The 24,010-nt window shown below is 38.6% G+C and overlaps 1 protein-coding gene across 1 annotated transcript in view; it reads right to left on the bottom strand.

Annotated features, from left to right (window-relative positions):
- The window catches only part of Aatf (apoptosis antagonizing transcription factor), a 105,582-nt gene that overhangs the window by 21,838 nt on the left and 59,734 nt on the right, over nt 1-24,010 (bottom strand). The window contains exons 9-11 of the mRNA XM_041664873.1: nt 13,967-14,034; nt 10,542-10,622; nt 4,888-4,959 (exon numbers count right to left, since the gene is read on the bottom strand). Coding sequence (XP_041520807.1) covers nt 4,888-4,959; nt 10,542-10,622; nt 13,967-14,034 — 221 coding nt within the window. The remainder of the gene's footprint in view (nt 1-4,887; nt 4,960-10,541; nt 10,623-13,966; nt 14,035-24,010) is intronic.

Here is a 24,010-nt window from a genome sequence, read left to right as displayed (position 1 = left end):
CATCTACCTTAGGACCACAGGGTCAGGAGAGACAAGAGATGTAAGCAGCTCTAGCCCTATGCTTCTTAAGTGTCCAGTATCAAATGATTCTAACTGTTGCACTCGTTCTCGAATACTTTTTTTGTTTTGTTTTTGGTTTGAGATGAGGGTCCCATTGTATGAGACAGATTGGTCTTGAATTCTTGATCTTCCTGGCTCAGCTTCTCAAGTGCTCAGATTATGGGTGAGTACCACCATGACTGGCTTTTCAATAATTTGCAAGTGTAGCATGTAATACAGCATTAAAAAGGATAAGTATAGATAACATTCTGAGAAACAAAGAACCTTTGGGGTACCAAGTAATATAAGAAAAATGCAGGGTTAGAGATTCAGGTCAGTTGGTATGGTACTTGCCTAGCATGCTTGAAACCCTTTCAATCTCCAGCACTGAACAACAACAACAACAACAACAACGACAACAAAAAAATGCATGGTAATGCACAGCTGTAATCCCAGCACTTAGGAGGTAAAGGCAGGAGGATCTGAAGTTTAAGGTCATCCTCTGCCATATAGCAAGTTTGAGGTCAGTGTATGATGCATAAGAGCCTGGAAAGAAAGAAAGGAGAGTGGGGGAGGAAGGAAGGAGGAAGAGAGGAAGGAAGGGAGGAAGGGACAGAGGGAAAGAAAAGAGAGCTTCCAACTAAGAAATGGAAAACTGGACTCTATAAATGGTTCCATAGTAATGTACTCAAAAGAACTTACTACTATTCATTTACTGTCTGAGCTAATAATATAACCTCAAACTGGTATAGTGGTACATCCTTGTAATTCCAGTATTCAAGAGGTAGAGGAAGGATAATTTTAAGTTCAAGGCCAATCTGAGCTACTCAGAGAAAGCCTGATTCCAAAATAACACCTAGCTTTCTTATTAATACATTTTCCCTTGTTTTTCAGACAGGACAACAAAGACACACTTAATTTACTTTACAACTTTTGAGACACGGTCTCACGTAACTCGGCTAGCTTTCCAACTTACTATGTAGTTAACGAATAGCCTTATGTTTGTTTTCTTAGATTTGTTTTTTACTTTTTTAAGTGTGTGTATGTCTGTATGTGTATAGATATATGCACCTGACTGCAGACACCCTTAGAACCCAGAGGCATCAGAACTACTGGAGCTAAAGTTAGCATTACAGGCGGTTGTGAGACAGCTGATGTAGGTGCTGGGAACTGAACTTGGGTTCTCTCCAAGAGTAGTGTGTGCTCTTAACTGTTAAGACATCTCTCCAGCCCTCTCCTTTATTATTTTTTTTTAATTTACTTTAGTTTTATTTGTGCGGGTATGCACATTTATGCAAACAGATGCCCATGGAGACCAGAAGAGGACATGAACTCCCTTGAAGCTAAAATTACAGGCAGTTGGCAAGCCATTAAACCTGGGTGCTAGGAACCAAACTGAGGTTCTCTGAAAGAAGAATAAGCACTTTAACTACTAAGTCTTCTCTCCAGACTTCTCATCATGAATTTTTAAAGATATTTTATTTTAATTTTATGTGTACAAGTGTTTTGCCTGCATGTATGTATGAGTACCATATGTGCCTGTGTCCATAGAAGCAACAAGAGGGTGTCAAATCTCCTGGAAATGGAGTAACAAATAGCTGTAAGCCACCATGTGGGTGCTGGGAATCTAACCAGGTCCTTGAAAGCACTGAGTCATCTCTCTAGTCTCCACGATCTTTTTTTTTTTTTTTAAAGATTTACTTTCAATTTAAAAAATTTTGTGTGTGTTTTGTGTGTAGGTATGGGCATGTAAATGCAGGAGCTTGAAGAGGCTGAAAGAGTTGGATCCCCTTCAAGCAGGAATTGTAGTCAATTGCTAGCCATCTGATGTGGTTGGTAGGAACTGAACTCAGGTCTTCTGGAAGAGCAGTACATGCTTCTAACCACTAAGTCATCTCTTCACTGGATTCTCCCACCCCCTGAACTCTTGATACTTTCACCACCACCTCTCAAGTGCAGGGATTACAGATGTGAATAACAGCACTCAGCTTTTACTTTGGAACTTTCAAATGATTAGATCCAAAGCTACTAAAAAGGCAACCATACCTAGGCATCCACTTCTAAAGCACTTGAGAAAAATGTGGTCACAAAACAGATACAAGGGTATGTAGGATTATCCACAAGCTACTTTATAGTCAAACAAGTCAAATTGAAAAACAGCCAACTGTGCTTGCCTATACCCATAGATCTACTATTTTCACAGGCAAGAGGCAAAGTGATCTGATGAGGTTTGGTAGCAAGTTGAAAGGTTACCTGTGACACCTGGCAAAACCACGCCAACCTACAACCACTTGGCAAATGTTTACACTAAAATACCGCCACAGCATTATTTGTGATAAAATAATGTCTACCAGTCAGCGAATGGCTAAACGATATAAAAATATTATAGTCGGGGGCCAGAGAGATGACTCAGCGGTTAAGAACACTGACTGCTCTTCCAGAGAATCCAGGTTCAATTCCCAGCACCTACATGGCAGCTAACAACTGTCTGTAATTCCAAGATCTGACACTCTCACATAGACATAAAAAAAAAAACAAACAACAAAAAAGCAAACACCAATGCACATAAAGTAAGAATAAATTGTGAGCTGTCAAGTGGTCGCTGGGAATCGAACTCAGGTCCTCTGGAAGAGCAGCCAGTGCTCTTAACTGCTGAGCCATCTCTCTAGCTCCAAAATAAGAATAAATTGTTTAAAAATATAGTAATTTTACTTATTTATTTATTGTTCCTTTTTGGTCTTTCGAGACAGGATTTCTCTGTGAAAGTCCTGGCTGTCCTGAAACTCACTATATAGACCAAGTCATTTGAATCTTAAAAATTATTATTTTTTTAAAAGATTTATTTATTTACTGTGTATACATTATTCTGTCTGCATACCAGGAGAGGGCAACAGATCCTCTTTACAGACAGTTGTGAGCCACCATGTGGTTGCTGTGAATTGAACTCAGGACCTCTGGAAAAACAGCCAGTGCTCTTAACCTCTGAGCCAACTTTCCAGCCCCTTAATAATTATTTAATTTAATTTAATTTAATTAATTAATTTATTTGTTTGTTTGTTTTTCGAGACAGGGTTTCTCTGTGGCTTTGGAGCCTGTCCTGGAACAAGCTCTATAGACCAGGTTGGTCTCGAACTCACAGAGATCCGCCTGCCTCTGACTCCCGAGTGCTGGGATTAAAGTTAAAAATTATTTTAATGACATAAAAATGCTCACAGGCCAGGTAGTGCTGGTGTATGCCTTTAGTCCCAGCACTCGGGAGGCAGAGGCAGGGAGAACTTTGTTAGTTTGAGGCCAGCCTGTTCTACACAGGGAGTTCCAGGATAGCCAGGGATACACAGAGAAATCCTGTCTCGGAATTGAAAAACAACTACAGCAACAAAACAATAAAAACAAAAACCAAACAAACAAAGAGTAATTCCAGAACAAGCACAAGAAAGGTATTAGATAGCTATGATAAGCCCAGTATGGTGGAGGCCAGCCTGGTCTATAAAAGAGTTCCAGGCCAGCTAGGGCTATGTAGTGAAACCCTGTCTAAGAACAAACTACCAAACAAAACAGATAAACTTTAAGTATCATGTGCCAAACAACAAGGAAACAAAGAATGTCGGGTGTCATACCAAATGGATACTAACCAGCTTGAAGGGGCTTCCACCAATCTATACATTTTAATATCAAAATAATTCATTGAGTAAGACAGGAAAGCAGGAGCCCATGTTGCTATAAATGGATCACTCGATGGTAAATAAATACAAGAAAGGGGATTCTCTTCATTAGAGTAGAATGCAAATTAATAAATAGAAAAGAGATAATTCGTCCTCCTCTTCCTCCCCCTTCTTCAACAGAAACTCACTATGCAACCCTTGGCTGGTCTAGAACTTGCTATGTAGACCAGGCTAGCCTTGAACTCACAGAAATACACTTGTCCCATGCTCCCAAATGCAAGCACAAGAAATTATTCTTTTAATTAATTAATTTTTTTTTGGTTTTTCGAGACAGGGTTTAATTAATTAATTTTTTAAAATTAGCTGTGTGAGATGGCAAGTGAAGGATTACAGGTGTTCGCCATCTCACACAGCTAATTAATTAATTTTTTAAAATTAGCTGTGTGAGATGGCGAACATCTGTAATCCTTCACTTGGGAGAATAAGACAGAAGGATGAGTGTCAAGCCAGTCTAGACTATAAAGAGTTCTAGTCTTGCCTGAGCTAAGAATTTTAAGAAATAAAAATAAATTAACAACTAACTAACTAAATAAATAAATAAAGTAAGTCAATATAGCACATGTCTTTAATCTCAGCACTTGGGAAACAGAAGCAGGCAGAACTCTGAGTTCTAGGCCAGTCTGGGTTACATAATAAGACTCTGCCTTAAAATAAATAACAATAAAGTGCTATCTCTGAATAGTAATGAATAGCAACACTTCCCCTGGATATATCCTATCATTTCAGCTTCATGAACACATACTTCTTTTATAAAATAATAAAGTCTGTAATCCCCAACAGCAGCTTTAACAAAGACAACAGAAGCTACACTTCCACTCCTGAGTGTTGCATAGAGAGCATATGCACACAGCACAACACACAGAGCACTGACTTTGCCATGGACAGGGGCTCTGATGGCCCAGGTCAGTGGACTAATGCTGAGACAAAACAAAACCACTATGTGGCAGTGTTGAGATTTATGGAAATTTTGATTTGGCTTTATAGTAATCATGGGAGTAAACACATGACAAGGACCCTGTTTCAATGCCAATAACTGATAAGAAACAGGAGGGCAATAGGCTGTAGAACTGGTCAATACCAGGCTCTCATGAAGCCACTTGAGATATAAAAGTAATCTATTGCTCACCTGGCATCATCATTCATTGAAGTGTGGTCAATAGGTGCCATGAAACTCAGGAGCTTGCTAAGGACATGAAACCTAAATAAAGCAAGAAAACAGACACCAACATTAGCAATCATTAACTCAGCAAAGAAAACATATTCTACCAATTGAACCCCATGAGTGATCCCATGGACTTGGGTTCCAGAGTGGAGAGGGGAAAGATCACAGGCATTTGTAACTGTATTCTCTTTTCCCCTTAATGCAATAGGAAACAGTCTGCTAACAGAATAGTGAAAATCACAGTTAAACATAGACACATCTAAATCATAGCTAAATAGGAGGGGAAACAATACATTTGTGTCTTTGTGCATACATAAACCTTTAAATATTATTCCAGATAAAAATCAATGCGGGCCCAACTACATTAGCTTCCTCCTCTGTGTGCATCTTAGTTTTCAGTGCCATTAAAGTCACATACTAGCAAGAGGACTGGCAAGAGAACAGGCAGTGCCAACAATGCCATTCACTGATACTGGTTTCCCAGCCAGGAAAGACTCCTACAACTATCATCTCCACAGGAACGTGCTGGTTCTTTCACAATCCCACCTTTACCTGAAGGAGCACAATGAAGTTCTGAACAACTCTGCGGTCATTTTTTAGTTTGAGATGTCATGAAATTTAATCTACTGCACCTGTACTTCCTGGCAATATATAAAATGTATTTTTGTATACAGTCTTTGAAATTTCCAGATAAAGTGAATTAAACACATCACTTAATACAAATCAGATTATACCAGAGAATTCCACAATGTACCCCTTTTAATCTTCCTATTAGAAAAAGCTTGGATGACTGCCCCACAACCAAAAACATAGATAAATACCTAAAACTACTTTTAGAGCAAAACATTTAAAAACAAAAATCCAATAAATATCCTCATGCATAATTATTACAGTTTTAGAAACATTTTACAGATATCAAATAAGTCCCTATTCAATCACACATATCTAAACCTCCCAAACTTCATTCTTTTTTCAACAAACGAATTTTACAAAATAACAGCATGAATTTTTTTCAACTCAAGAGTAACAGAAAAAAATATATACCCACATGCACAAACACAGTTTAAAAACAAAACTGCAATGCAGTTATCCCCCACATATAATATTTTGGTTAGTGATGGCTACAGAGTCTTTGTGTCATAGGCTACAATAACTAGCTTTCTGTAAATGTGTAAGTAGGTCACCTAACAGGTCCTCCTCTTGGTAAGCAACAAATGACTGTGCTTAATAGTTTGCACTGTCTTCACACCTTTAGAGTGCTCTTGTGTCTATAGAATTTATTTAATGTTGTTATACCACATATAAAAAGACATCTATATAGTTTCTTTTCTTTTCTTTAATATTTGTTATGTATACAATATTCTGTCTGTATGTCTGCAGGCCAGAAGAGGGCACCAGACCTCATTACAGATGGTTGTGAGCCACCATGTGGTTGCCGGAAATTGAACTCAGGACCTTTGGAAGAGCAGGTGATGCTCTTAACCACTGAGCCATCTCTCCAGCCCCCTAGTTTCTTTTCTTTACAAACATTTTACACAAAGTAAAAATTAAAAGATTTTGTTTGTGACAGAGCTCATATTACAATTCAGGCTGGTCATAAAACTGAAACAATCCTCTTGTCCTGGTTTCCAGGGTGCTGAGATTATAAGTGTGAATCACCACACCTGACTCAAAAAGGATTTTTTTTCTGTGTTTTCAGTGATACTGGGACTGAGTACAGGGCCTTGTGTATACTAACAATAATTTGAGACCATGAGGATATTTGTTTCCCCTCAAACTTTTTCTTTTCTTTTTGGACAGGGTCTCATTATGTAGTTCTAACTGGCCTGGAACTCACTTATGCCAGGCATACAGAGTGAGTTCTAGGACAGCCAGGGCTACAGTGGAGAAATCCTGTCCTTGATAAAAAAACAAACAAAAAAAGACCTTTCAAGGTTGTATGAAATTTAACATATTCTAAACAGAATCCACTCTTTCTCTCAACAACAACAAAAAACAAAACAGATTTTCTCCTTGTAGCATATGCTGGTGACCATTCTAGCCTACTCACAATCTTCATGAAGTCACTATGAAATACTAAGTCTTCACCTGAATTCATGGTTCAGCGTATCAGCTCTTTCATCAAGCCCTTGCTCTCAAAAATTTCTAGTCCTAGTTCACAAAACGCTAGAATCGTCTTTCTAAAACACTAGAGTGATGACAATACTTCTCTGCATGGAATCTCTAAATGCTTCATGGTGGTCAACAGAACAAAGCCCAAACTGCAAGAGGGGCTGTGATCTAGCACTCACCTGCACACCAAGCCTCACTGCCTGCCATTCCTCTACCTTCACTTTAAGCCTGAAATTCCCAAGATGGCCCCACTGTCTCAAACAGGCAAATGTTTATACAAATAATACTCTTTTTGCTTCCACCTGGTCTAATCAGTCTCTCATGGTTCAGTGGGGACGCGGCACCTTGCAGTCTTCCTGTGCAGGCTGCACACCTTAATGTAGCACCCACCAACAGCAAGGAATCACCCTCTGCAAGGTCTGCCTGCTTTTCCAGACTTGATCTACCGACTACAGTCCCTCTTATTTTTAACCTTAAGTCTTGTTTTGCTTAAGCATGTCTCTTGAATAGATGTTGCCAGAATAAGATTTTAATGTCTCTGAATATTTGGGCAGGTAGGGATTGCAACCACTACCAAGTTACATAATTGCAGTGACACATACGTCTAATTAGCAGTTTAATGAAATTAACTTCATAAATTAAGATAATAAAAGCAAGTTTCATTAAAATAAAATCCTGATCAGTGGAAATGGTTTGCCAAAGAAGCATAACCACCAGAGTTTGGCTACTCACCACCCATGCAAACGCTAAGCAGGTATAGCTGATTACTGCCTATAATTCTGTGTTAAAAAGGAAGCAACCCCATCCCCCACCCCAGCAAACTGCCTAGACTAGCTTTGGGTTCAAGTGAGAAAGCCTAGGTCAATATAAATGATAGAGAGCAGCTGAGGAAGACACCCAGTGTCAACCTCGGGCCTCCCATACACATGTGCATACACACATACACCCCCACACACAATACTGTTTTCTTTCAACCTGATAAATAAAAATCCTGACCAACGTCTTTCGATCTGAGCAGTAGTCCCATGCTCTCAATCAGTTACCATAACAGAAGAGTACCTGCTTTCCAATACCAACCTTGACTTTTCTTTTTCCTCTAAGGATTGAAAGCAGAGCCTCATGCATTCTCGGCAGGCACACTGCTGGTGTGCACCACTTCCAGACCCAGGTTTTTAAATCTATGCTTTGCTTACAGTCACAGCCAATCATTGTAGTATTATCATCATTTTTATCCAAGGCACTTTCTGACTGACTACTAGCTACAAGGCACTGCAGTTGGTAGTGAGGTTGAGCTATCTGAAAGGTAAAGTAATACTATTCTTGAGCACAAAGGGTACATACAGCTCTTGGTTCTAACAATTTAAAAATTCACAGTAACAAAAATGTAGAATATTTTCTTGTTTCCTCCCTCTCCTTTTTTACTTTATAGGAAGCCGGGTCTCTATGTAGCCAAAGTAGGCCTCAAGCTTTTGATCTTCCTGCGTTAGTCTCCTCAGTGCTAAGATTACAGATTATACCATCACAGCTGGCCTCTCTCAATTCTTTGGAAGATATAATTTATTCCCAAGAGAAACACCATTATAGAAACATAAGAGAATGTTTACTGTGTACTAGATATCTACACATTAGTTCACTTAATACCCATAACAAATCTATCAAGAAGGGATTATCTCCTTTAATTAATAAATGAGAACAGTGAGGAATAGAGAATAAAGATCCAAAATAGCATGACCAGACAGAGTCAAGACTTGAACCCATGTCTTCCAATTGTTCCTCTGGAGAGACCCCAGTAAGCTAGTCTTATACACAGTCCTGGAGTGTAACCTGAACTAACAATAAAGACTATAGTTGCCATTTATAACATACTGTTAGTAACATTTTTTAAATCCCCATGGGGAAAAAGAGACAGACTGGTACAGAAAAAGGAATGGAACCGTGGAAGGAAACAAGCACGAGGGTGGCCGACTGACCCAGCAGTCTTAGAAGAATGACAGCAACAGTAACAGCTACAATGGCGGTCAATACTGCTACACTACAACGCTTACCAGGAACCTAGCACTATTCTGAGAGCTCCATATACTTCTTCATTTAATCTCACCACCACAACCTGGTTCTGAGTGTTTATCATGCCCATTTTACAAATGAAGAAACCAGCATAAAGAGTTTAAGGTCTCCCAAAGCATGCACTAGTCACTGTCTGAACTGGAACCCAAACTTAGGCAGTGTGGCTAGAGTCACCCTCTTAATCACACAGTAAAAATGCCCAGAGAAGCACAAGAGCTGCACATTTCAACACAGGAGAAAACTGGAAAGATTCTAACAGTTTCGGCTGAACGGTGAGAAAAGTGGTAGCTCCTGTGCACTTCTGCAGAGCTGAATCAGCATTTCCTGGTGAGTTTTGTTAAATCCCGAACAAGGTAAAGTGATTATGAAATCTGTTTTTGTGAAGTTTGTTTTCTCCCTCTAGTAGTTCAGGCTGGCTTCCAACTTACAATACTCCTGACTGCACCTCCTGAGTGCTAAGGTTACAGGCATGTATCGTCTGAAGACATTCAAAAGTAAAACAGATCCATATCTGTCTAAAGGAAATCTAATAAAAGAAAGGCTCTCTAGTGATGTAAGATTAGCTATCTATCTAAAAGCATACATATAAAGATGGTTTTTGGCATGCACCTGAACTATCAGCAGATTCTTTGACACTGAGCTTTTGTCAGATGATATTACCCCACTCTAGCCTCAGGACATAAATCTAAAAATATAGAAATGTCAGTTCCTACTCTCTTGCTCTGTCTTTTGTCTGTATCTTTCTTTCTAAAAAATGTATTTTCTACTATTATCTATTTATGTATACATGTGTACATCCATGAGGTCAGAAGGGCATCAGATCCCCTGGAGCTGCCTGATAAGGCTGCTGGGAATCAAACTTATCTTGTGTAAGAACAGTGTGTGCTCTTAACCACTGTACCATCTCTCCAGCCCTGTCTGTACTTTCCTTAGACTCATTATTAGTGCAGAGTGGAGTATCTTCATACATCAAAAATACTTCTATTTTCCCATAAAAATTATATTCCTCATCCCATGTAAGTATACTGTTAACATTTTCAAAGTCTTTCACTTTGTCTTTTTAAAGCTAAAATAATCATCTTTCCTTTGTTTTCTAATTATTTCTTTCAGGGAAACACTACTATATTTTATACATCCATTGACAACAATAGAACATTCAATAAACTGTATTTCCCTTTTAGAGTAAAAAAAATGTTCATAAAAACATTTAAACATCAATTTGTTATTTTTATCATCCATAAAAACAGAATTGTGAGCAGTGGGTGTGTGTGGAAGAATATGCCAGAATATTAACACTCAAGAGGCTCAGGCAGGAGACTTTTAGTTCAAGGTCAACCTGTCTCAAAAAACAAAATCGAGGCTAAAATGGTCAAGAGAAAGAAAGACAGGACAATCAAAATGAAAGAGAAGCAACAAAGTACATTGGCTTCCCACAAACTTACCGAAGTTTCCTTCCTTTGCTGGCTTTTCTATCTACTTTCTTTCGGATCTTGCTTCGTAGTTTCTGGATTGCAAGCCACTGCCTGGGAAATTCACAAGCCATGTTATGCAACATCATCCAAAGAAACAGCTATGAATATTGAAAAGTTGTTTTTTCTCACTAATAACCCTGCAGACAAAACAACAACAACAAAACAAAACAAACAAACAAACAAAAAAAACCACACCACCAACCAAATTCCTCAGGGCCAAAGTGTCTTGGAGAGGATTTGTGCAATGGTAAAAAAACAAATAGCAGGTGGGAAATTCTACAGCAAATCTGGTTAACAATGCTCCCCAGTATCTGGAGTTGCTGTCACAAGCACTCAATCTGTCAGTTTGCAGAAAAGTCCATAGAGTACAAGCCACTTGAGTTTCCGCTGTTTTGGCTTGTGCACAGTCTCTAGATGCTGCAAGTGCTGGTTTGTCTGAAAGCATCAATTCATTTTTAATTACATTCTCATCACCCTCCTCTCTCTTTTAGTTTCCTGAGACAAAGTTTCTCTATGCAGCCCTGGCTCTCCTCGAATCTGCCTCTGTCTCCCAAGTGTTGAGGTTAAGGACACCACCATGTTAGCTCAATTCTCTAACTTTTATTTTCCCTTGCTAATACTCAGTATTTTTTATTTTCCTTTCTAATTAAAAATTTACACTTATTTATTTATCTAGATGTGTGTGCACTCACTTGTCCATGCCTACACATACTACAGCACATGTACAGAGGTCAGAGGACAACTCAGGGAGTCTCCTTCCACTTTGTGAATTTTGGGAACCAAACCTGGGTCATCTGCTCTTAATTATTCATTAATCTTATACTTGTTTATATTTTCTACATATAATAATTATATTCTATCTATAATATTTAAGTGTGTCTTAATAAAAGGTAAAGACTCTTTTTCCTCCTCCCTCAATATAATCTCTTTTATTTTTACTTTTTAAGACAGGCAGACTTGGTAGAATTTTTGGGATCGCTTATGTAAACTATCAGATCATCAGCAAACAGTGAAAGTTTGACACTGAACCTTATAGAAGAGAAAGTGGGAAGTACACTTGAATGCATTGGCACAGGTGACCACTTCTTAAATATAACCCCAGCAGCACAGGCACTGAGAGAAACAATTAATATATGGGACCTCCTGAAACTGAAAAGCTTCTGTAAAGCAAAGGACACAGTTAACAAGACAAAACGACAGCCTGCAGAACGGGAAAAGATCTTCACTAACCCCACATCAGACAGAGGTCAGATCTCCAAGATATACAAAGAACTCAAGAAATTGGTCACCAAAAGAACACACCCAATAAAAAAAAAATGGAGTACAGACCTAAACAGAGAACTCTCAACAGAGGAATCTAAAATGGCTGAAAGACACTTAAGGAAATGTTCAACCTCCTTAGTCACCAGAGAAATGCAAATCAAAACAACTCTGAGATTCCATCTTTCACCTGTAAGAATGGCCAAGATCAAAAACACTGATGAAAACTTATGCTGGAGAGGTTGTGGGGGAAAAGGGAACACTTCCGCATTGCTGGTGGGAATGCAAACTGGTACAGCCCCTTTGGATGTCAATGTGGCGATTTCTCAGAAAATTAGGAAACCTTCCTCAAGACCCAGTAATATTACTTTTGGGTATATATCCAAAGAATGCTCAATTGTACCACAAGGACGTGTGCTCAGCTATGTTCATAGCAGCTTTGTTTGTCATAGCCAGAACCTAAAAACAACCTAAATGCCCCACGACTAAAGAATGGATAAAGAAAATGTGTTACATTTACACAATGGAGTACTACACAGCAGAAAAAAAATGACATCTTGAATTTTGCAGGAAAATGAATGGAGCTAGAAAAACATTATTTTGAGTGAGGTAACCCAGACACAGAAAGACAATTATCACATGTACTCACTCATAGGTGGTTTTTAAACATAAAGCAAAGAAAACCAATCTACAAACCACAATCCCAGAGAACTTAGACAACAATAATGACGCTAAGAGAGACTTCATAGATACAATCTACATGGGAAGTAGAAAAAGGCAAGATCTCCTAAGTAAATTGGGAGCATGGGGACCTTGGGGGAAGGTTAAAGAAGGGAGGGGTGAGGCAGGGAAGGGAGCAAAGAAAAATGTAGAGCTCAATAAAAATCAATAAAAAAAAAAAGCTTTAAAAATAAAAGGCAGACTAAGCTGACCTCAAAGTCATAAAGGTCCACCTGTCTCTGTATCTTGGGTACTGGGATTTAAAAAGGTGTGTGCCACAACCTGAACTGATTGTAATTTTATTACTATTACCTTTTTTTTAAAAAAAAAAAAGATTTATTTATTTATTTATTTATTATGTATACAACATTCTGCCTCAATGTATGCCTGCACGCCAGAGGAGGGTGCCAGATCTCATTACAGATGGTTGTGAGCCACCATGTGGTTGGTGGGAATTGAACTCAGGACCTCTGGAAGAGCAGCCAGTGCTCTTAACCTCTGAGCCATCTCTCCAGCACCCCCCCCCCCATTATTACCTTTAAAAAAAAATCAAAAAAATACAAGAAACCTTATACAATAAATAATATTACTCAATATTCATCAGTCTCAAGCTCCCTAAATGATTAACTCTTTTTTCACAGCTGGTTTATATAGATCAGGGTCCACATAGGATTTATGTATCTGGGAACTTATTTTTTAAATAAGGGATTTGAAACCAAGCTAGAAAGATCTCCACAAACTGCACCTGTGAACAAATGCTAACGGGAAATTACAGTAGCAGCTAGTCATTTTACCTGACTTACACAAGGAAAGCTCAACATGGGGGGGGGGGATCTAGGGAAATCCAATTACTGTAATCTTAATATAATCTTAATTACCATAATCTATTTTATTGTAAAGTCAGATAAATGTACAATATAATCACCACTTAAATGCAATTTGCTCTATCACATTAACTATACAGAAAACACTCCTACAACATTCCAAAGATACAGGAAATATCAACAATATCCTATCCCAAAATTCAAATATGAAAATTCAAATACAAAATTCAAATTACTCCATCAACTAATTTTTCATTGCCTATTCAAAATGCTGCTCTGTCCAAAATCTCTTTTTGATATCTGCAGTTTTTGTTTCTTTTCATGCTCATGGTTATTTAAATGCACACCACTCACTAGGTAGCACTCTAAATGCCCTTTGTATTTTCAAAGCACAAGATGATGCATGGGAACAAGAGCCTTAGTAAAGATTGCTATGGATATAAACACAACCCCCACTAAGGGTGAAGAGCATAAGAGAGACTGGTAATTATCGGACCAGTCACTGCCTTGGAGGCTAAATTGAGAGTACCCAATGGGAGAAACTACTACATAGGCAGCATGAATGAACAGAAAACCATATATCTAACTTACCTTCCCATAGCTACCTGATCGTTTGGATCCAAGGAGCTGGTCTTTCGCTCTATGAGTTCTCGAAGGAGCTAAGGAAAAAGGATAGCAACTGAGTTATTATCATCTCCTAGCAACAACTGGCTTAAAAGAACACAGAAGGAATTCTGAAAGGCATAATGACCACTCTTAAGCTACAGTCAATAAGGGAGAATTTCCATTAGTCCTTCTATATTTATATAGTTTTCAAAGGTAGCTATCACAATAGCTGAGAAGAGACATCCATTTGGATGACTTACGGTACTACAGTTTGTTTCAAATGAATCAATGAGCAAGCAACATTCCTCTTACTGCTTTTACAACCAGTTTTGCTTGTCTCATCAACAATGGATAATTTTTAAAAGGTCAGGTAGGAAGGGCTGTGGATGGAAAGGGAAATGCATCAGCTTCCAACCAGTGGGATAATGGTGTAGAGTTAACTTCAGAACTATAACCCCAGGATTCAAAAAGTCTTCCCTGAGTGGAAGTCTTGACTGTCAATAATGAAGAGTGTGGACTTCACCCTCTTGCTTTATACAATTGTATTCTGCTATGCCAATGATACCAACTGACCTAACCAGACAGGACACAAACACATACACATAGTCACCAAAGTCCAGAGGAACTAAGAAGTCATTTGTGTCTCCATCCTTCTGGGTTAATTTCCATGGGGGTTCTAACGTTATTCACCCATTCTCCTCTTAATCCTGGTACTCCACTGCATCCAATAACAATCTCAATCTATACCTTCCACACACTTAGGAACCTGCATAGGACCTTAGAGCCCTCAGTGTAAAGGTGTCAAAACATTAAAAGACAAGAATTTTAAGCTGCAACAATAAATTTGGTGTCATCTCTACTATAAGTGCTACAAGGAAAGAAATGAAAACAGAAATTAGGTTTCCAGACATCTCAGAGAAATCTAAAATAAACTAGTTCCTGCTAAACATCTATCAATAATACAGGTTTGTCTTTAAAATTTGTTTCTTCACAAAAACAAGCAATTATTTTATAGTAAGTCATAGGTAGTAATACAGATATTTCACCAAACTAAATAGCTGAAGCCTGTGCTAGGATGGAGAAGAAATAAATTCCTATGAAAGTAGTTTACTTTCTAATTCTCATCTGTGAACGTAAGCAGGCACTGAAGTGAAGAAGTAAAATCTATAAAAATATCCACCTCCATAAGACACAGCTTTACTGCACAAAGGAAAGGATATCTCAATCGCAATTAAAAATCCTCCTGTGAAGTTTTCTCATTTGCTTATTTTGGGCATTATTACCACAGCAATTACGTTTAAAAATGCAGGGACCAGAGGCCACCAGTTTATTATCACTAGAAAACAGCACGCTATTTCTCTACCCTGTTTATCTGATTGATTCCCAACATCTTTCTGGCAGCCAATCTATCAGTTTATCTCTCCTACTTCATCACAGTCACTTCTGGCAGCTAAATACAAGATCCAAATCCAGTGCTACACAGACACACGACATGGTAAACCTGTGTAACGCGGTTGCTGAGTAAACAGCTCTGCCCTAGGGCTCAGTGCAAATGGGCTCTGCTTCCTAGTCAATGTTCTGTGAGAACCAAGGCTGGCGAATAGGTGAGGGGCGAGGTTAATAATAATAATAATTTTTTAATGAACAGAAAAGAATGAAATGACTGCATTTTACTGCCCTACCTTGTTCCAGCCACATAAGAGATTACAACCACTATTTCTGGTTTTCTTAATCACCCCTAATCCCTTGCGCCTGGACAGTCCTGGCCACTGGGGAGCAAGTGCTCAGGGAAGGCTGCTCCAGCACAACAGAACTGCCTCATCTGGAGGAGAGCACCACACTCCTGCAAAGGCTAGAAACCAGAGTCGCACAACTGCAGAGGATCAGCAGCAGCAGCCACTCAAGCACCAAGTTGGTACTGTGTTTGCTCACAAGTACTCTGTGTTCTACACACATCCTGGTATGCATCCTTATGACTTAAGAACTTCATACAACTCTTCTTAATCACTCTCAATGGAGAAGATGCAACTGATCTATCTGTCTGTCTAGCTGATTGGGTTTAAAATTTCAGAAGAAATAAAATGTCATCAGCATATTACCCATGGACAGTTATTAAGTAAGGTAATGCAGCACTAGTTTCTTTCCAGACATCCTAAGAGTAAGAAGTCATATCTTATTGTTGTCTGGATATGCATGTCCCTGATGACAAGCCATGTGGGACGTCTTCCTGTATTTACTGATTACTCATGTATCTCCATGGAGAAATGTCTATTCGGATTCTTTATCCATTTTAAAGTTGATGGGGACTGGAGAGATGGTTTGGTGGTCAAGAGCACTGGCTCCTCTTCAGGAGGACCCAGGTCTAGTCCCCAGGACCCACTGTAGCTCACAACCATCTGTAACTCCAGTCTCAGAAGGATCCAATACCTTCTTCTGGCCTCTAAGGATACTACATACACACAATGTACAGACATAACTGTAGGCAAAACACTCACTCACACACACAAAATCTTAAAACAAATGAAGCTGGGTTGTGTTGTTATCAAGGTGTACCATAAGTCCTTATAAGGGGAAGATCTTTCCCCTTATCTTGATAGTATCATTTACATAAGTAAGTTAAGTTGTTAATTTTGATATAATCTATTTTTCCTCTGCTATTTGTACTTTTAATGTTATATATAGGAAATCATCATGTAGCTCAAAGTCAGGAAGATTTACTCCTATAAGTTAATTTAAGAGTTTTCCAGTTTATAAGATCCATTCTGAGTTAACTCTGTGTGTGGTATATGATAGAAAGGCAGAGAGAGGTCCACCCTTACTCTTTCATTTAATGGATGTCCTCTTGTTGAAAAGACTTCTCCAGTGATCTTTCTTAGCACGCTGTTAAAAGGCCAAGTCATTTTTTAAAGAATTTGGGTTTAAGACCACATACTCCCAGGCTTTCTACATTTGTGATCTGAGTTACTCCCACTTCTCAGGCTTCCAAAGTCCATAGACACAGACCCTGAAGAAGGAAAATGCTAAAAAACTCTACCGGAGGGGAAGGATTCCTAACACCTTTCTCCCTGGTACACAGACATAGCCCAATTTCTGTGTGTTCAGACCCTCACCCAATGAGGTACAAAAGCAGAATAAAGGCCTGTAATTCCAGCAGAGGTAAAAACTGGAGAATAAAGAGATTTGGGTACCCTCCCTTACAGCAAATTCAAGGCAACGCTGAGCTGCACAGACTCTGTCTCAAAATAAATAAATAAATAAATAAATACCCACATACAAAAAAAAAAGAAAAAAAACAACAACAACAAAAAACCATTTACTCTTTCTTCTGTTCACTTTCCCAAAAGAATTTTTCCTTGATCTGGCTCCTACTTTACTACCTCATTTTTACTTTGAGCTCCCTAGTCTTTCAAATTAACCCTAAAATTAGGTGTGATAATAGTGTATGCCTTTAATTCTGGCATTTGGAATTATTTGGAAGATAAAAGCAGGTGGATCTCTCTTGAGTTCAGGTTTACATAGGGAGTTACAGGACAGCTAAGGCTACAAAGTGAGGCCCTGTTTCAAAAAACATACATACATACATCTAATTAACTGTAAAAGAAGTCACTTGTGATAATTTTTTAATAATATTTCTATTGCTTATTTTGGAATTTCACAAAATGCACCTCAATTGCACTTGCTTTTCATTCCTGCCAGGTCCACATCTTGAGGCTCATAAAAAATACATTTGCATATACTATAATTTTAAATATTTGGGAAGGAATTTCTGTGTGCACCTATAGTGTAAGTTCAACATAAAATGATTCATTCCCCACAGGGTTTATGTTTCTCTAACTTCTTTCCACAGGATTCACTTACTCCTCAACTCTACTGCCTAAAATTTCTTCTTCCACTAACCCGATCAAACGAAAATTAGCTCCTTCCTAGGGCCTTTAGAACCATTAGTGATCTCTCCTTCTTCTGTATTCTTTAATAGGCCCTCACAGTAAGTGTTTCTGTTGTTTACAACATCTGCTATACTTAGCTACCGGCTTCTTGAGGGCAGGGAACATAGTATTTTTACATATATCCCTGCAAGAATGCCACTCATACATTATCATTCAATGCATTTTCCTGAGTCAAGTAGTAAGAAGTCACCTTAGAAACAGTACAAAAACTATTCAGCTTTTATAGAAAAACTACATTAGGAGAAAATAAAGACTAGAACAGAAGGAAATCAGAATGAGTGGATAAATTCCAAGAAACATCTTAATTCTGAAGTTAAGAATGATTTACCTTTGGTTACTAGGGCAGAGAATATACAGTCGAAAGCAGGGGTAAGTCTGTCTAAGTCTCTCCCTGCCTAGGTCTTTTTTTTTTTCTGCCTAGGTCTTTAAGGACTCAGTTATCTTTTTTACTTTGACTCAGTTGTGCTGTACCTGGACTAAAATTTGGAAGGATGACAAGTTTAGAAGCCAAATGAAGTGGTACTGTTTTCAAAGGCCATAATATTTCACCATGCTTGGCCACTTGGCTTAAAATTTATTAGAACAGAAAATCTTCGTATCAGAACCCATAAATTTCTTTAGACATAATATAGAGAGTTTTAATGTCTAATAATTTACCAGAAGTGTAAGAAAATCACAACCAGCATCAGACTCTGATGTATGAACATAGCAATTTGAATGCTAGGGAACTTTTTGGCAATTTGCTTTTCATTCCTTCTTACTACATTAAAAACAATTTAATAGCATCAATCTACTCTTTCAAATCTTTACTAAAAGTAACAAAGAGTGAAGGTGCTGTTGGTTAAGTTTTACAACAGTCCCCCTTGCAAACATTCTGGCCTCTTGGTCCCCAGATATATATTTTGTTAAGTATTTTTTAATCTGTTATAAAGGTGAGGGGTGTCCTTTGGGCTATAACTCAATTTCTGGACACTTTAGAAATATTTCTTTTAATAGTATCATATAATCTATCATTTGTGTTGAAAGAATTGAGCAATCTCACCAAGCTGGAGGATTCACAGATAAGAAACTAGATGGAGAACTAATTTGTGTTCTGTAATTACGTTTCGTTAAGGACTAAAAGCCTAGCAGAAACAAACTCTCTTTTCACAGCCTAGCTTTCAGATGCCAATAATTCTTCAGCTCCACTAGAATCAATACTCTATTGACTCTGCCATCTTTTCAGTATCCCTCATCCTCTTCTCCAGTGCTCAACCTTCCTTATCAGGTAAATAATGATCCCATGGTTACTCAGGACAACTTCTCCTGGTATACATATATCCTCTACTCTCCTATACGCTGTCCCTTTGTTATACAGATCCACAACCCCTTACTAGGGATAGAATCTTAAAGTTCAAAAGTTTTAGAATTTTAGGAAGGAAACAAAACAAAGTGCATATAGCATAAATGCCTCAGCAAGCTGGGCAGCACCCCAAAGTCAAACACACATGTGTTCCTGGGTCTGAGTTACCTCACTCAATCTAATTCCTAATTCCACTTACTTGAAATTTTCATGATTTCATTTTTCTTTAGATCCGAATAGTATTCCATAGTGTACATGTACCACATTTTCATTATCCATTCATCAGTTGAAGGGCATTTATGTTGTTTCTGTTTCTTAGGCTATTGTGAAGAGAGCAGCAATGAACATGGATAGGATGCCACAGAGTGTGGTATAGCTGGGTCACATGATAGATTCCCACTCCCAGCTTCCCCACACACCACAGTCATAATAGGATTCCTCTGTGTAACAGTCCTGGCTATCCTGGAATTCATTTTGTAGATCAGGCTGGTCTCAAACTCACAGAGATCTGCCTGCTTCTGCCTCCTGAGTGCACCACTGTTGCGGGAGCTCCTTCCTCTCCTTCAGCCAACAGCAGCTGGGTGTGGTCTCTCTCCCTTTAAAAAAAAGTGGCCACTTCCCTCTCCTCTCTCTCTCTCTCTGGCTTCTGGCTCCGCTTTTGGCGATTAGGCTCCTTTCCTGATTGTGCAGAGGCTGTTGTCTGGGACGGTGATCTGTAAGTTTTCCCCTTTAAATAAATAACCATTCTATTAATCATAATTCCAAACTGGTGTGGGATTGTTTGTGACTTACGCCTTCACACCACCACCACCCAGTAATGTAGATTTACTTTTAATTTTTTGAAGGTTATCCACACTGATTTCGAGGGTGACTGTACCAATTTGCAATCACCAACAGTAATGAAAGAGTGGGATAAGTAAGATTATGGATTCAGAACCATTTCGACAAGGTGCTGCACCATAGCAAGCTTGCCACATAAACACAGTTACCATTGGGAACTTTTTCATCCCAGAATTTCAGAAGGGATCCTGTGTCTGTATTTCCTTGGCAAAACATCAACTACATTAAATCTCAGTGTCTGAACTCAACCAGTGCCACATGGCTACTGGAGAAACAGGCCTTTGTGCCTGTGCTCATTTACTAACTCGCTGACTCCTAACTCTAGGATCTTTTGAGACTGTTTTCCTAGTACCTCCCAACCTTGCAGATAAGACAGAACACTCAGATGAGAACTTAAATGTATGCTGATTGTTTTCTCATGAAAAGATGTTAAATACTATTTATGCAACTATCAAAATAATTGTTTTGTTAACTTATGTTATTGACAGAATGTATTATATTACTTTGTTTAATATTTTGTATTAAATTGGCCTTGGATAAATACCACTTGGTCATTGTATATAATCTTTCTAATATACTGATGGATTGAATTTTTGGACTTTTGGTTTTACAGAACAAAGGATCAATTCCAGGGTCTTGCACACGGTAGGCAAGCTCTATCACTGAACCACACACTCATCCCTAAGCTTGCTGACTTTTATATCAATATGCGTAAGAAATACTGGTCTGTTTTCTTTCTTTGTAATGTTCTACTTGCTAATGGTATTAAAATGACATTGGACTTCTAATGACTCTTTAATGTCACTTGCATCAATGCTGGCTATTTTAATTTATCTACTGTGTGTAGGTATGCACATATATGTGGGGTGTGGGGGGGAAGATAACATGCATGCCATAATACACTTGTGCAGGACAGAGGAAAACATGCAGGAACTGGTTCTCTTCTTCTGCCATGTGGGTGCCAGGTTTTAAGACTTGGCAACAAGCACCTTTACCTGTGGAGACATCTTACTGGCTCTAAATTTGTGCACATGTGCACTCATACACACATACCATAACACACGTTAGGTCAGAGGACAATGTGAAGTCAGTTCTCTCCTTCCACCTTTATATGGTATTCTCACATTTGTTCTGCTGCTGTGATTAACACTGATCAAAATCAAGTGTTAGCCTCAAACTCACAATCTTCCCACTGTACGCTTTAGAGTGCTGAAATTAGAAGCACATGCTACTATTCACAACACATAGGGTTTTCTCCTTTTTTTTTTAATTACAGAAAACTCCAAACAGCCAAAAGGTAGACAACACCATCATCAATCTGAAGATTCCTCTTAAAATCTGGTTTCCAACAATGACTGCATTCTTGAAAATAAAGAATTAATTAATTATTAATTAAATACAGAGTCTTGCTATTTAGCCCTGACTAGCTTGAAAGTTTGCTATGTAGACCAGACTGGTCTTAAGCTCATAAATCTGCCTGACTCTACCTCCTGAGTAGTGAGAATAAAGGCATACCTGGTATTTAGGTCAAAAAAAATTTTTTTTTGAGACACTTCGTGTGTTCCCTAGGCTGCCCTTCAACTACTAGAGATTCACCTGCTTCTAATATCAAGTATTAAATTATGGATTAAATGTATGCACCAACTCACCTAGCTCAAGTCATATTTTGAAAGAGGAGTTACGCAACTACACAAAATTAGAGAGAACCTCCCTCTTGTTAGGAATCCTTGGGGTGGGGGGGAATTCAGCAGATTAGCCTCTATAAATCCATCATCTGGCACAATAAATGTTAATAGAATGGCCAAAGCTGCATTAAAATGATACATGTGAACCATCCAGTGTTCTCAAGTAGATTTTCAAATTTGTCCAATCAAAAGGTAGCATAATGTACTACAAAGAAAATCAAGCCAGGCCGGGTGGTGGTGCTGTACGCCTTTAATCCCAGCACTCAGGAGGCAGAAGCAGGTGGATCTCTGTGAATTTGAGGCCAGCCTGGTCTACAGAGTGAGTTCCAGGTCAGGCTCTAAAGCAACAGAGAAACCCTGTCTTGAAAAATCAAGCTGGAATTAAGAACACTTGCATTTTAATGTTCTGATTCTATGTGAGGACTGATCTCCCCAGTCACTCCTTGGGGCTAATTATGTTCAAATTTAGATCTACAACGCACACACATTTTGGAAGATATTATTAACTTACCCTCTTCTTTGTTAGAGCATTCTCCCTTTGAGTTACTTTGAAAGAAAAATACATTAAACAGAACTTAGTACCAAGTCAATATGCCTATCTAAGTGAGGAGGTAATTTCTTATTTCTTGAGAAGTACTAAATTCTTCACCTGCACCTACAAAAATACTGCTAGGATCCTATATTTAATTTATATGCAGCCAGTATATATTAGCCTTATAACTACAAGTGGCAGTTCTGACCACACATTTGACTAATAAACTTTCATGGTACCATTTATATTTAAGAAAGTTTCTCCCACAGAGACAGAGACCCACATTGGAGCACCGGACAGAAATCTCAAGGTCCAAATCAGGAGCAGAAGGAGAGGGAGCACGAGCAAGGAACTCAGGACCGCGAGGGGTACACCCACACACTGAGACAATGGGGATGTTTTATCAGGAACTCACCAAGGCCAGCTGGCCTGGGTCTGAAAAAGCATGGGATAAAACAGGACTAGCTGAACATAGCGGACAATGAGAACTACTGAGAACACAAGAACAATGGCAGTGGGTTTTTGATCCTACTGCACGTACTGGCTTTGGGGGAGCCTAGGCAGTTTGGATGCTCACCTTACTAGACCTGGATGGAGGTGGGCGGTCCTTGGGCTTCCCACAGGTCAGGGAACCCTGATTGCTCTTCGAGCTGATGAGGGAGGGGGACTTGATCGGGAGAGGGGGAGGAAAATGGGAGGCGGTGGCGGGGAGGAGGCAGAAATCCTTAATAAATAAATAAATTTAAAAAAAAAGGAACATCAAACATAAAAAAAAAAATAAAAAAAGTTTCTCCCAACAGTTCGAAGCTAATCCTCCTTCTTTCCTGCCTAGTCTAATAAATTTTATTGCTTAAATTTTGTTCTATAGTTTTGCCATTAATGAAGGAAGCAGTGGTATGTAAGTCATACATCTAATACTTTTTAAAACAAAGAACCGAAATAAATAAAGGTGCTAGGTATGGTGATGTTACTCCTTTAATCCCAGCACTTGGGAGGCTGAGGTAGAAGGATCTCTGTGAACTCAAGGCCAGCTTGGTCTCCATAAAGAATTTCAGGCATTCCAAGGCGAAGTAGTGAAGCCCTGATCCAGTCATATACTTTCCCTTCATGCTGCAGTTTGGTGAGACTTCTTCTGGACCTGGCATTTAATATTTGGCTTCGCTGAGTGTGGTGCCACAGGCCTGTAGTCATTGTACTTGGAAGGTAAAGGCAGCAGGACTGAGTGTTCAAAGCCAGCCTGGGCTACACGAGACTCCGAATCAAGAAAACAAAATTAAGTCAGTAAAAAGTACCTTTTGTCCTTCTGTTCTCCATGATAATGCAAGCTAGTGACCAAAGGCTGGTGCTGATGCCATACTTGGCTCTCAATAATGACAATAATAATGACAGCATTATTAATGCTAAGTGTCTAAAGAGACAGTATACAAGTTATCATGTATTGCAAATAAAATTCTTACACACAGGACATAAAATAACCTTGTGATCGTTAGAATTTAATTAGACATTGCTAATTAGTGTTTTTAAAAAACATTATTACTATGTCCCCCAAAAACAAAATGGCAAGCTCTTTGTTTTATCTTCAGCATGTCAATTTTCAGATTTATTTTCATGTTCTGTGTGCAATAAATTTCATTAGCCTTTTAAGAGACACTATCCAGATCCCAAATACAAACATTTAAAAAT

Source organism: Microtus oregoni, unplaced genomic scaffold (genome assembly GCF_018167655.1).
Source record: "Microtus oregoni isolate MIOR12 unplaced genomic scaffold, Mior012 000015F_ref0000493, whole genome shotgun sequence".
Lineage (NCBI taxonomy): Eukaryota > Metazoa > Chordata > Mammalia > Rodentia > Cricetidae > Microtus > Microtus oregoni.
Note: the sequence above shows the minus strand (reverse complement) of the source record. Positions and strands in the feature narration are given on the sequence as shown.